Source organism: Asterias rubens, chromosome 11 (assembly GCF_902459465.1).
Source record: "Asterias rubens chromosome 11, eAstRub1.3, whole genome shotgun sequence".
NCBI classification, from domain to species: Eukaryota; Metazoa; Echinodermata; class Asteroidea; order Forcipulatida; family Asteriidae; genus Asterias; species Asterias rubens.
The window spans coordinates 4,044,593-4,059,598 of record NC_047072.1 but is presented as its reverse complement, the minus strand read 5'-3'; the positions used below and the strand labels follow the sequence as shown (position 1 = coordinate 4,059,598).

Genomic DNA, 15,006 nt, shown 5'->3' with positions numbered 1-15,006 from the left:
ACTTGGTAACAAGTAATGGGGAGAGGTTGATGGTATAAAACATTGTGAGAAACAGTACCCTCTGAAGTGCCATAGTTTTCGAGAAAGAAGTAATTTTCCACGAATTTGATTTTGAGACCTCAGATTTAGAGCTTGAGGTCTCGAAATCAACCATCTTAACGCACACAACTTCGTGTGACAAGGGTGTTTTTTCTTTCATTATTATCTCGCAAGTTCGATGACCAATTGAGCTCAAATTTTCACAGGTTTGTTATTTTATGCATATGTTGAGATACACCAACTGTGAAGGCTAGTCTTTGACAATTACCAATAGTGTCCACTGCCTTTAAGCAACATTAAAACAAAATTATTGAAATTTATTGAACTTACACAATTTATCTTTTTTGAAATTATCATGCTTGCGTAAAAAATACATTATTTTATGTCATTAAAAGTATGTTTGACTTACAGAAAAATTAACATAAAGTTTAAAATACTAACCTCCCTAAGTCTTCTTAAATCCTTCTGAAAATTGTGTCTGATTTTGGAAGATATTGGTCCTGTACTTTTGAGCCATCCATTGCATTGAAGCCAGGCTTATCAATCTTATCAGAGTCTGAAGCATTTGGGTGGCACTGGACACTATTGGTACAATGTAATTACTCAAAATAATTGTAAGCATAAAACATTACTTGGTAGCGAGTAATGGAATGTTGTTGATAGTAAAACAAAGCATTGTGAGAAACAGCTCCAGTTAATTTCTCATTCAAATAGTAAAAGATTTCAGATAAAGCATTTATTATGCATCTGAGCACACAAAGTAATGAAGCAAGGGTGTTTTTTCTTTCATTGTTTTCTTGCAAACTTGATGACCAATAGACCGATCCATTAGGCTCTGCCCACGACGCATGTGTGAGCAAGAACACCTGCGCCTCTCCAATGCCTTTCTGCACAACTATGTCGGGCGCCCCAAGCATACGCGCACGCATGTCAGACTTATTTGTCGGACCTTCGTTGCATTGTGATTGGTCAATACGCAATGGGGCGGAGCTTAATGGATCGATCTATTGAGCCCAAAATGGTCACTAATTATTTTATGCATATGTTGGATACACCAAGTGAGAATACCGGTTCTATGTCCAGTGCCTTTAGTATACCATAGAGTGAAGTATTTTGCAGGATTTAGGAAGGTCTTCAGCCAGAAACGTCTTGAAGATTGTTAATGAGATTTTAAATGTTTGATGAGAAAAGTATTGATCTTTGGTAATGTCAAAATAAAGAAGACATACACACTTTCATATCAATAAAGAATTCATGTAATACATGCTCTTATTGTTTCAACCCTAATGGTCATACAACCTGAATAAATTGTTGCAGTGCACTTCACTAAAAATCAGCTGACAGAAACAAACGAGCTCAACGCTTGGTAATTGATTGATTACCACAGTATTCTAAAACCAAAGCAATATTGTATGGCAGTATTTCTGCAAAGTTTTCGATGATTTAACAAATATTTCAAACAAAAATTTGTTTAACTTTTTCATCTAAAAACTTCCTTTTGTGTAATACAAATTTTACAGTGAAACATTCCATTTGTTGTAATGCCAAGAGATATCAAATTGTCCTACAATGCCAGCATTCCAATTCTGATTTCATGGGATTTACATTTATTTCAAATCCCTGTCTAAACATCATCCATGTCCCACAACCATATCATACACCCACCAAATGTTCATACTCTGGGCTCATACTCACCAAGAGCTAATGTTGATCCTAACTCGAATTCACAAACAGCTTATATTGATCTTAACTATAAAATCAACCTTAATTACTGAAGCCATGGAGATAGAAAGCAAAGTGAGATGTCATGATACAAATCGCTATGGCAATACTAACAACTCATAATGAGATGGATCTTGGTCTTTGTAAAATCAACCTCAGCTGTTTTATGAAAAAGATAAAGGTTGGTAATAAATGGTACTCTTGTGAAGTTTAGTTAGTCCAAAGAACTAAAAAAAAAAACACACACGTTAAGCGTCCCCGCCCGCTTCCTTTTTCATAGTCGAAAGAAGAAAACAATTGAAAGATAGTCCACCTGGTTCCGTCTTTAATATTGTGTCGGCTGGCCATTTTGAAGAAAAAAAAGGCCCTCCTTCCCTTTTTCAAAAAGGCAGGGTTTTTGGGGGGCCATCATTCGTTGTCGACAGGAAATCCTGTCAAGGATTTTGACCTTTGCACCGAGCCAAAGTAGGTTTAATCTTTAAACAAATACAGCACATTACTTTTTAAAAGGCCTTATCCTCCATAGGTAAACTGTGCTTGGAGAATCAACATTGAAGTGTTCAAATAAGTCCAGAGTTGTTATTGAGTACTTGATTTGTTTGTAAGCAGATTGACTGTATATAATGATGCATATGTTTCTATTCATAGTGCAATTAAGTTGCATGTGTACATGGGTTTCTTCATTTGATTTGACAATCCTTCACACCAATGATATCCACACTCGCTTTGAGGAGACTAGTGAGAACTTTGGTGGTGTGTGTACGGCAGAGCTTGCTGAGCAAGGGGTCTGTTATGGTGGGGAGGCTCGGCGAGCAACAGTAGTTAAAGAGATTCGTCAGTCTGTGCCTAATACTCTACTCCTTGATGCAGGGGATCATTTTCAGGGTACTGTCTGGTTTTATGCCTTTAGGGGAGAGGCTTCGGCTTGTTTTATGAACCTTCTGGGGTATGACGCCATGGTGAGTCAAAATGTTCAAATTTTATAGGAAATGCTTCAAATGTGTAATGAGGTGCAATCAAGAAACATGTGTTATTGCAGATTTTAAACATTTTTTCCCCTTAGATTGGTATGCTATTTTGACATTGTTTTTAGTCTTGTCTTACAAAATATGCAAACAATTTTCAGTGTAAATTTTGCTTTCAGATACACAATCATATTGAACCATCGAGCAGGACCAAATTAAACTTAATGTAGTAAGCATAAATACCAAGATAACATTTAAGAGTGCAGTGTATTGGAATAATGTCACTGCTATTAAGCAACCAGCAGCAAGAAGTTAAGTTTGGATGATAAGGAATGTCATGTCATTTCAATTCATTCAATGACCTCTGTGACTTCAATATTGGAAGGACATGATATGTATGGAATTATAGCAATGGGTTGAAAGCTGGTAGTGGTTTCAACAATTTGGGATTGAACAAAGACAATTACTAGAGCGAATTTAGACCATCAACTTCTTTCATCCCCAAATCTAATCACCAGTTCTCCCCTTTCAAAGAGCACAAGAATGGGTATCTAGCTAGTATTCAGTAAAGTTGCTAAAACCTCCCATTTTCATAAATTCTGTTTTTATATTTCTGTTTAAAGGCACTTGGAAACCATGAGTTTGACATCGGTATCTCCGGCCTGTTGCCCTTTCTAAACAATGTGTCTTTCCCAGTCCTTAGCTGTAACATTGACAGTACATCGGAGCCATCTATGAGTGGTCTGTATGCCTGTTACACTGTGGTCAACATGGAAGGTGCAGAAAGGGTCGGCATTGTGGGCTACACATCGGTAGACACACCTTTATTCTCTAAATCAGGTACAGTAGAAATTTATTTTCTTACATTTGAACGAGGCAGTGACTTAGTACAAAAGTTAGTTCCTAGCATACCAATCCGCTGTGAAGTTCTTGGTGGACATTCTTGGTGGACGTTGTGGACGTTGTATATAAGGTTGGGCGGGGCATTAAGGTGCCATCTGTGTACCAACAGACAATGCAACACATTTTTTTTAAGAAATAAAAACAAATTAAATTAAGAAATCACTGTGCAAGGTTTTCCAGAGCAATTTCTCCATACAGAGTTTTGACCTCTGGTTTTTCATCCCGCAACAGCATAGTTTAAATTAACAACATAATAATGGTGTATAAACTGTGAGATTATTTCATTAAAGTGTAATCGTTAACGTGAAAACAAAACTAATAAACAAGGGTCCACGTCTGTTGGTAGGCCCTCCCAATGTTGTAAACCAGCAGTTGTTTGTGTTTTGTAAGAATGATTTCTGTCGTGCAGCTTTATTGACGTGGCCCTTGTACAACTTTCAACGAGTCATGGCCGTGTGATCTAGTTCACCACATAGCTCCATTGGTTCACCTGACTCTAAGCTCTGGTGTTGTCAGCAGCAGAGTGTAGGTTTGAATCCTGGTCATGACACTTGTGCCCTTGATCAAAACTCTGCAGTTTCTGAAGATTTTGTTTTTAACTTTCAAACCTTTATTGAACTCGGAAACACATAAAAGGGATCAGTCTAGAGTAAGTTTGGGTGGATAACTAGAGGCAACTAGCCTTAATCACAGTTGACCTGAACAATACAAGGTTTGACTAGTTAAAATTTAGTCCAACCTGCCAACCAGAGTCCAACCTGCCAACCAGAGAACTTCCAAGTTACACTTCTAGTAGGCATGGTAGGGGAGAAAATTGTGTTAACATTTGTGATTATAAATTGTTTGTTTTGCCAATGTGCAAATCAGTGTGATAGTACTATATATTTTTCACTATCATTGCAGGATAGTTTGTTTTCACAAATATTTTCCTGCCTTAAAGTAAGCACAGATCAAAAAGAGAAGTAGATGTATGTGAGAAACATGCATACTTTGTTGTTCTTCCAATAGTCACTCACCGTAAAAGAAGTGTATTATTATGCTCAATCTCTAGAACTTAGATAACATTTTGCCAAAATTAAATTGAATATTCATAAAAATTACCCTCCTTTCTAATCATTTCAGTGAAATGTGACCATCCACCACCAATGGGCTGTAAAGTTGACACTTTTACTGTTATGGGCTCAATGCATTTTTGGAGAGAGTGTGTAATCAGCTTCAAAATGATACCATCCACATTTAAATCAGACTTTTCTTGACAAAGTTATGATTTCTCAAAGCCACCTACTTTTTTTATTCAGATTTCTCAAAGACTTCTTGAAAACCCAAACAATTTAATAGGCTCTGCAATGTACAAGTGCGACTTTACAGCCCATTGGTGGTGGATGGTCACAAATATCACCAGATCCAAAATGCTAATATTGATAATCATTTTGATATAACAGGTAATCTTGTCTTCAATCCTGAAGTTGAATCTTTACAACCAGCAGTCGACAAGCTGATTGCTAGTGGAGTCAATAAGATCATAGCATTGGGCCATTCTGGTATCGATACTGATATGGACATCGCACAGCATGTACAAGGAATCGATATCGTGGTTGGTGGGCACACAAATACTTTTATGTACACAGGTAAGAATTTATTTCTGTTTTTGAAGTACTTTATTGGATTAACAGACTTTCGGGTCACAGTGTTAAAAAGTAATCTTTTGTTAATCCTGGCCAGCTTTAACTGGGTTGTCTTTGCCCCTATAATCCCCTGCTGTTCCCTCTCCCACCCTATTTTCCGTCCTTTCCCAATCTACCATCATCTCTCATCTATTCTTCACATATTCCTTGTTGTATCCATATTCCTTGTTGTATGGTAGGCCTACAGGTAGTTCTGTTCAACATTTTTTTTTTCTTTTTTTCCTGTAGCTAAACATTTGTTTGCAAGTTTCTGTACTATATTTGTGAAATAGCCGAATAAATATTGTGTAAAAAAAATGTCATCCAAATGTCATAAAGCTACATGTATGAGGTCTTCTTAAATTCATTAGCTGTTTTCATTATTTGACATTTGACTCCTTTGTTGTGTATGCATTCTACATTGAAACAACTATTTCTTGATAATTGCTTTATAATAATGTGTAGGTAGTCCGCCCTCCAGTGAAGTTCCGTATAGTGATTATCCATTGGTAGTGAGGCCCAGCCATGACCCATCGTCCACTGTATTAATCATCTCAGCCTATGCATATGGTAAATACCTCGGACGACTTGATGTTACGTTTGACGAGGAGGGAGCTGTAAGGTCTTTTGATGGGAACCCAATTCTGCTTGATAGCAATGTGCAACAAGGTACTGTACTGTGATTAATGCTACTTTAAATAAGGGAATAAGAGGGTAACGATGAGTTCTTAAACTGCCGTTTAAAACCGGAAGGGTCGTGGTCGTGCAATAAAGGCCCAAGCCTTTCAAGATTTTAAGCAGCAGTGAACAAGTCACTACTATCTTATTCCCGTTCATAAATGCCCTTAAGTGGAAACATTTTACAATTGCAGACAATTTGTGAATTTTCTTTTCTTTAGCAGGGTTGGTACACTTTCAAAAACTAGGAGTTTTCCTCCAACGTCTTAAACTGAAATTTCTTCATTGTCTTCTTAAGAAGATCTTCTTTGATGTCTGGCTGTGTTCCTTGGTCATATTAGGTTGATGTGGCTGGCTGCCAAAGGCGCCCTTGCATGCCTGCTTTTCGAAAATGTTGTAGTCACTTCCTTCACAATTCAGCTCTTAGCTGCGAGCAAGGATGATTAGCCTCCCAAATTAGTATGTTTTCATTAGGATGCTTTGTTGATCATTTAAATCAGGTTCAGATAGAGCTACTCAAACATCTGGGAGACTGACTGCTCATAATGTGTATGATGGTACTGCATTGGGGCATACTTTTGTTATTAACTTTCATGTGTGTAGGCCCTATCTCTTTTTAACAACCCAACCCATCATAATACAAAACCTTTGAGCCCTAATCAATTGTTGTTTTAGTAATTTGATGATATTTTTACCTTACCCACTTTATAGATGCTGACACACTCAATGATATGTTGCTATGGAAACAGCAAGTGGATCTTGTTGCTAATGAGGTTGTGGGTACCTCACTGGTTCCCTTACAGGGCAATGAATTCTGCTACTTCATTGAGTGCAACATGGGCAATATACTGGCAGACGCCATGTTAGAATCATTCATCAATCAAACAGACGGGTCATGGAGTGATGTAGCTGTTGCCATGACAACAACGGGTAGTGTATCTGCAAATGAAGTAACTGCAGGTAAGCATTATTGAAAACCATCCATTTTCAATGGCAATCATAATCATTTCGTCAAAGCTTGATTGATATGAAATAAACTGAGCGTAACGATGAGCCTCGATTTTAATATATTAATAAAATTGGCAACCAAGGGTGCTTTCAAACCAAGTATTCAAGAGCATGCCTTATAGGTTCACATTATATCTATTACTGGATTCGTCAGGCCTTGAGCATTTCACAGTAGGATGTCATGGCTGAGTGGTTAAGGTCACCGAAGTGTGGGTTCCAATCCCAGTAGTGGCACTTCTGTCCTTGAGCAAGATACTTGAATGGGTACCTGCGAGGGTAGAGGTTGATATTGTGTATGAAATAACCCACTGGAGCACCACGGCAGCTCAGGGCTGTAAACTCCCCAGGGAGCTGAAAATGCAGGGCTGTATACTCCACAGGGAGCTGAGAAAGAAAAAGGAATGTTATTGGCCCAACAAAAATGGTTGATTTGATGCATTCTTTAAATGTCTTTCCTTGAATGCCTCGCAAAATGTCCATTGCTTCAAGTTGCTAACATGATAATCACAACAGTATGAGTTTCTCATCAATTTTTCAAAAAAGATTAAATGTATTAAAAACAAGAAGATTTAAAGTGTCCTTTTAGTTTCAAAGTTCTTTGACAAACAAACAAACGGTTTGGTTTGTGTAAGTCCTCTTGAATTCACCAGTCCAGATGTTTTTCATCAGAAAATCTGTAAAACGCTTGAGTGAAATGAACTTTTTTTTTTTTTTTTTTTTTTTTTCCACAACAAAAATGTGTTGTGTTTTCCATAACTTTGAAAAACTGGTGAATTTGAGTTTTTTTTTTTTCACAACTTATTTAACATAGTCTTTGAATCTGACTGGAGTCTTATGGACTCTAGTAGATCGACGGAGACAAGATTCCATTGAGCTTGGGCTCTGTGGTGTAGTCGGAGGTAGATCAGCATCAAGTGTTGGCAAGGTAGTGTCCTCCTGGGTAGGTGGTGGTTCTGCGATGAGAGGTTGGTTGTCGATGTGCTCTTCATAGTCTTCTGACGAAGAGTGGTGGTCTGGGGGAGGGGTTGGGATCCTTTTGAAGTGAGAAATGTTTCGCTTTGTGATCTTCTCGCCTCGTCTGGCTACAATCATGTTTCCTCTTCTCGTCATCACTTCAAACGGTTGGGGGTTGAATGGGGGAGTGTGTTTTGTTTTCTTTGGCTGACGCACAAGAACGGTGTCTCCTTCTTTGAGGTTGCTCGGCTTAGCATGAAGAAGATTATCTGTGTATTCCTTCATCTGTGACTTCTGTTGTGCATCACGTTCTCTGAGAAAGGCGTCATGTTTGTGAGATTGCATTGGAGTCTGCAATTCGGGTAGCTCACATTTCAGCTTTCTGGAGTTTAGAGCTTCACTTGGAGATACATTTGTCGTAGAGTGTGGAGTTGCTCTGTATTGACGGAGAAATTTGTACAGTTGTTGCTTCCACAGCTTACTCCTTCTGACTCGGCTGTGCGTATGACTTTTCCAAGCGTTCTGTTCAGGCGTTCGACTTCACCATTTGCTCTGGGCCATAGTGGTGTGACTCTGCGATGAGTGAAACCAAGGTATGCTGAAAACCTAGCAAACTCATGACCATGAAATGGCGGGCCATTGTCGTCTTCACTACATCAGGGACTCCTTGTCTAGCGAAAATCGCATCTAGCTTTGGAATGGTTGCTTTGGATGAAGTAGAAGTAACGATTTCGACTTCGGGATAGCGACTGTATTCGTCAACAACTACGAGAAGATATTCTCCTGACGCATATGGGCCAGTGAAATCCACTGCAACTTCTTTCCATGGGGCAGCTAGAGGGTAGAGGTGTCATTTTCAGTGGTTCTTGTCTTTCTGCACCACTAGTGGCTGCTGCTTGGCATGGAATGCATTTTTTCACTTTGTCTTCCACCATACCGTCAATTCCAGGAAACCAAACTTTCTCTCGCAGGAATCCTTTTGTCTTCACGATCCCTTGGTGACTGGCATGAGCAAGATTTACAGCTTTGGATCTCAGGGATGTGGGCATGACTAAGCGATTGGCTCTCAGGATCACTCCATTGCAGATTGTTAGCTCGGATCGAATTGGTTTGAATGATCGCATGTCGATGTCATCCCAGTCGTTTGACTTTCCAGATTGAATAGTCTTCATCAGCCTTTGCAGGACTTCATCAGCTGCGGTTTCTTGGCGAACTTCATCAAGGGTCATTGCTTTAGGAACAGCATTGTTGCAAATATAGTGCACATATTCTTCTGCAACAGATGTTTTTGGCGGCTTGTGTACTGGGTGTCGGCTTATGTAGTCTGTAGGATTTTCATCGTCTTTGCCTGGCTTGTACACAAGTTCATAGTTGTATGGCATGAGACGTAGACGCCATCGATCTATTCTGGGAGAAGTCTGTCTATAGCTTTTGAAGATACCCAGCAGTGGCTTGTGGTCAGTCAGAATTCGGAACTTAGCACCGTATACATAGAGGTGAAAATGCTCAACACCCCAAACTGCACCAAGCATTTCACGTTCCGTCTGGGAGTATCGTGATTCAACATCTGACAGTCGGTACGACTTCCATAGGAGACTACTCTTCCATCTTGGCATAGCATTGCACCTAGACCCACTGGACTTGCATCTACAATGATGTCGGTTTGTTTACGTGGATCGAAGTAGACCATTCTGCTTGAATCTGCTAGAACTTCTTTTAACTTTGTGAATGAATTGATTTCGTCTGGTCCCCACTTCCATTCTGCATCCTGGTGTGTAAGAATACGGAGGGGTGCAGTGAGTGTAGCGTAGTTAGGGATGCATCGATCTTCTTTGGGTCAGGAGCGAGACCATCCTTGCTGAAGATATGCCCATAGAAGCGGACTTTGGACTGGGCAAAATTGCACTTGTCTTTGTTGAGTTTTGCATTGTTACTCTGAAGTCTATCGAGTACCGCCTTGAGGTTTCTATCGTGCTCCAGTTTGTCTTTACCGTATACTATGATGTCGTCGGACATATTCTTGCATCCAGCAAGGCCTGTGAGGAGTTGTGATACGGCTGTTTGGAAGATTTCTGAAGCTGCGTTTACACCGAACATCAAACGCTTGTAGCGACGGAGACCGACATGAGTGCTAAAAGTTGTGACATGTCGTGCTTCGGGTGCGAGTTCAAACTGGTGATAGCCAGCAGTCATATCGAGTGTGCTGAATACGGATGCACCGTTCAAATCTGCTATGATGTCTACTAGAGTAGGCATGGGGTGTCGCTCTCTCTTTATTGCTTTATTTGCTTGACGCATGTCAACACAAATTCTTACTGCTCCTGAGGGTTTCGGTACTACTACGATTGGACTGACCCATGGGGTAGGACCATCAATCTTTTCTATGATGTCCAGGTCTTCAAGTCTCTGGAGCTCTTTTCCACGTCCTTTCGAGTGTGGAATGGAATGCGGCGATGCTTCTGTTGTTTTGGGAGCACATCTGGATCAATGTGGAGTTTGATTTGAACATCCTTGATTTTCCCAATGCCAGTATTTGCGAAAAGGTCTATAGACCTTTTCGCAAATACCGGGGCGCGCGCGTAACGCTTGGAATTAGGTGCATTGTGGTCTTGCTGGTATCCAAATTTGATCCATATCTATCCCACAATGCACCTCATTCAACAGTCTGCGCTTGCGCATTGGTATTTGCAATAAGGTCTATAATGTTTGTGTTTCTTAAAACTATAATTTGCTTCTCTAACTCAGGTGAACCACGCAAGGTCTGAACAGTCAGAGATTAATCCCCTAGTGTATGCTCCTCAGGGAGTTAAGTATGCCTGGTGAACAGGAATAATTAATTTGAAGAGCCTCTTAATGTAAAACAAACATTTATATTTTTATTACGATGCAAATTTAACATCTATTAAATCATTGCAGTACCCGCTGCTAAAATATAGGATTTGAACTGCCTCTATCTACCGAGCAATCTTGGTGGTCTAGTTGGTAAATTAGACACTGCTCTAGAATTGCAAAGATCGTGGATTCAAATCCCACCTGAGTAACATGCCTGTGATTTTTGTTAACTGGACTTGGGGAAAGTACTGAGTATACAGTGCTAATAATAATATTTGAGTTTAAATAGCGCTTTTTCACCCCCGAACGGGTGTCTCAAAGCGCTTCAAATTATTACCCCTGGTCACTGTATGGGCCTTAATTCACTCCTTAAACCATTTCAGCTCCCTGGGGAGTATATATATACAGCCTCGTGCAACAAATGCACTACGCGGCTAAATCAATCACAAGAACCTTCTCTGCCCTCACAGGTCCCCATTTACCCCTGGGTGGAGAGAAGCAATAATAGTTAAGTTTCTTGCTCAGGGACACAAGTGTCACGACTGGGATTCGAACCCACACTCTGCTGAACAGAATCAGCAGAGCTTGAATTCGGTGCTCTTATAACCGCTCGGCCACGACACACCGGTTTAGGGTAAAACCAAACTCAAAACCTCTTGATGTAGCAACTAGGATATATGCGCTATTAAACAACCTTTATTATCCTAATATGGATGAAATTACAGGTGACATTACAATAAATGACCTGCTATTGAACATGCCCTATGGTAATACCATCGATGTTCTAGAACTGAAAGGTAAACACATCCTGGACATGTTGGAGCATTCAGTCAAGCGATATGAAGATAGTGGAAACGCTGGTGAATTTATACAATTGTCAGGTAAGAAACAGTCATTTAAGAGTAGACTTTTATTGTGCCTGACAGAAAGATGTTTCAGCTTGGCCCAGTTTCATGGCTCTGCTTACCGCTGAATTCTGCACTATGGTCACCATTCCCTGCTTGCAAGGCAAGCGTCCATTTTCTATGCTAGCTCCTGCAGCGAAGAATGCCTAGTAACGTGGACTACACTCTCGCACACGCCAAAATTCCCTGTTAACCTGTGAAATACGCTTGATGTAAACGCAGAATTCCCTGATTCCGAAAGCAGCGATTCTATCTTAGGCATAAAAAAAATGTTGTTTTGGCGTAACCAGACCTACCCTAAAAATACGGCCCACCGTGGATATTTTTATATTTTTCAATGGAAGAAATGTTATGATTAAAAATCTATTAAAGACATAAAATATAAAATAAATGTCATCAAGAGTCCCTACCTACCTACCCTATTTTTGGGGGCCTGTTACGCCAACATAACTTTTATGCCTTATGGTAAGCAGTCGAGCCATGTAATCGGGCCTGGGTCTTGGTGGGCAAAAACATTCATCCCAGCAAAAGGATATGAACAAGAAAAGCAAACCGTAACTGTAATGAGAATTACTATCTATGTTTATTATGTTATCGCTATGCTGCATTTACTTTTTATACAAATATTGACTGCTTCGAGTGCCATGGTTAAAACTGCGACTCCCGAGGTAATCCCCAGAGTGTTATATTTTCCTGATGCGTAGCCGAGGGAAAATGGAACGGTTCTGGGGATCACCTAGGGAGTCAGAGATTTAACCATAGCACCAGTAAAAGCAGTCAATATTTGTTTTATAACACCCCAACAGACTACTTATCATACTTTAAGCAGTTTGGAGTTATATATATATGCTCCCCTGGGAGTAAATAAAGTTAAAATGTGCCCGATGAACAGGAAAATAATAAAGTTGTAAAGGGCCTTGATCAAACTTAAGGATATTATGTGTGTTAGATAAGAACCCATTTTTTAATTTTTTGATTATTTTTTATCGCAGCATGGAAGCAAATTATTCGCAAAATGAATATAGCCACAGTCTCAGACACAACGTAAGCTGTATTTTGACGTTTTCAATAAATGTGCACCTTATCTCCAAATTTGAAGAAATTACCACGGGTTGGTTATGTGGTCCTTTTTAACTAGTGGATTGACATGAATTTACTCTTCTGAAATTCTAAGATGTTTTCATTCCTTCAGCATCATTCATATCTTACACTCATGTCACCTAAGTTTCTTTCAATTTCTAATTTGTAGGGCTACAAGTCATTTACGATGTCACTCTTCCCATTGGTCAAAGGGTTGTAGATGTGCGCGTACGTTGTGCTGATTGCACTGTACCTTCATATAGCAGCCTTAACATGGAGAAAGTTTACCGAGTTGCAATGAACAGTTACATGGCAGGAGGCGGATATGGATTCAGTGCAAATCAAAACAAACTCAGCCTTATAAAAGGTAAAGTTGTCAATCAATTATTTCAGACAATAAATGATTTTGTATCTTTGATAGATCTGTTGATGACAATTAAGTTCCCGACATTATTTTTAAAAAGGACTGAACAAGAGGTTCATAGGAGCTTAAACTGTGTAACACTTCGTAATAGATTTCATGAAAATGGTTTCATGTGCTCAAAGAATGTAGTTTGGCTAAACATTGAGTGACTGTAAATAATGTGAAACTCGGGGCTTTGTTTGTTTCTCCAACTCCTGTTTGATAGCTCCTGTAACTGTTTAACATGTAGGTTGCAGTGTGTAAGGCCTACTGAACACCATGTGGATATGTATTGACAGTTCCTTTTATTTTTAAACTCACGAGGTGATCTGGATGTTTATGTGTGCTGTTAATTCTTGTGTAACTGCAGGGCCAACATGGCCACAAATGGCTGGGTTTGGTTTGCTCAACAATTTCATGTAGTTTGACATAGTCACGTTCCTATTTGTGGGTTCAAATTTTTGTGGGTATGCCCAACTTTCAAATGGGTCTGGTGTGCCCAACTTTCAAATGGGTCTGGTGTGCCCAACTTTCAAATGGGACTGGTGTGCCCAACTTTCAAATGGAACTGGTGTGCCCAACTTTCACTTTCAAATGGGTCTGGTGTGCCCAACTTTCACTTTCAAATGGGTCTGGTGTGCCCAACTTTCAAATGGGACTGGTGTGCCCAACTTTCACTTTCAAATGGGTCTGATATGGTGTGCCCAACTTTCAAATAGGTCTGATGTGCCCAACTTTCACTTTCAAATGAGTCTGGTGTGCCCAACTTTCACTTTCAAATGAGTCTGGTGTGCCCAACTTTCACTTTCAAATGAGTCTGGTGTGCCCAACTTTCACTTTCAAATGAGTCCGGTGTGCCCAACTTTCACTTTCAAATGAGTCTGGTGTGCCCAACTTTCACTTTCAAATGAGTCTGGTGTGCCCAACTTTCACTTTCAAATGAGTCTGGTGTGCCCAACTTTCACTTTCAAATGAGTCTGGTGTGCCCAACTTTCACTTTCAAATGAGTCTGGTGTGCCCAACTTTCAAATGGGACTGGTGTGCCCAACTTTCAAATGGGTCTGGTGTGCCCAACTTTCAAATGGGTGTGATGTGCCCAACTTTCAAATGGGTCTGGTGTGCCCAACTTTCAAATGGGTGTGATGTGCCCAACTTTCAAATGGGTCTGGTGTGCCCAACTTTCAAATGGGTCTGGTGTGCCCAACTTTCAAATGGGTCTGGTGTGCCCAACTTTCAAATGGGTCTGGTATGCCCAACTTAACTTTCTTAGATTTTATTTGCCGGTTTGCACTGAACACAAAGTATTTGTATCCAGTAAGAAATTTGTTGTGGCTGAAATCAAAATAAATTCAAGCTGTCACAAAACAAAATACTCCCGTCTCCCGTTTATTAGTCTTAGAAAATTATTGACAGTTCTTTTTATTTTATTTTTCAAGGTGAACTGGATGTTGAAGTGACGTCTCGCTATTTTCAAACTTATTCACCAATCACAACGGGACTTGAAAGGCGTGTTACTGTATACAACGGCAACTCACCATGTTACCGAGATCCTAGTGCTGGTAAAGCAAACCAATTGATGGATGTCAATCATTTGACATTTGTTGTCGTTTTGTCTTTACTTTCTGTGGTCCTGAATGCAAAAATGAATTAAAATCATAATCTAATCATACACCTTTATCATGGTACAACCATCTTGGACATATTCATTTTATTCTTTAGGAAACTCTTGACTCTGAGGCTGCAAATGGAGCCATGGTTTAAGCATGCTAGACAGGGTCCAGGTTCTGTGTGGCTCCTTTTCTAAGGGCATTACCGGAAAATCTATCTAGATTTTATCATTGGGGGGCGGGGCG

At 39.8% G+C, this 15,006-nt stretch overlaps 1 protein-coding gene across 1 annotated transcript; it reads left to right on the top strand.

Annotated features, from left to right (window-relative positions):
* The first annotated feature begins 2,401 nt into the window (after positions 1-2,401).
* On the top strand, positions 2,402-14,953 carry LOC117296482 (snake venom 5'-nucleotidase-like). The gene is made up of 8 exons (XM_033779435.1): positions 2,402-2,720; positions 3,350-3,566; positions 5,072-5,257; positions 5,759-5,962; positions 6,683-6,931; positions 11,491-11,646; positions 12,920-13,117; positions 14,590-14,953. Exons 1-8 carry the CDS (start codon positions 2,424-2,426, stop codon positions 14,802-14,804), a joined length of 1,722 nt encoding a protein of 573 aa, XP_033635326.1. The 5' UTR covers positions 2,402-2,423; the 3' UTR covers positions 14,805-14,953.
* Positions 14,954-15,006: the final 53 nt, after the last annotated feature.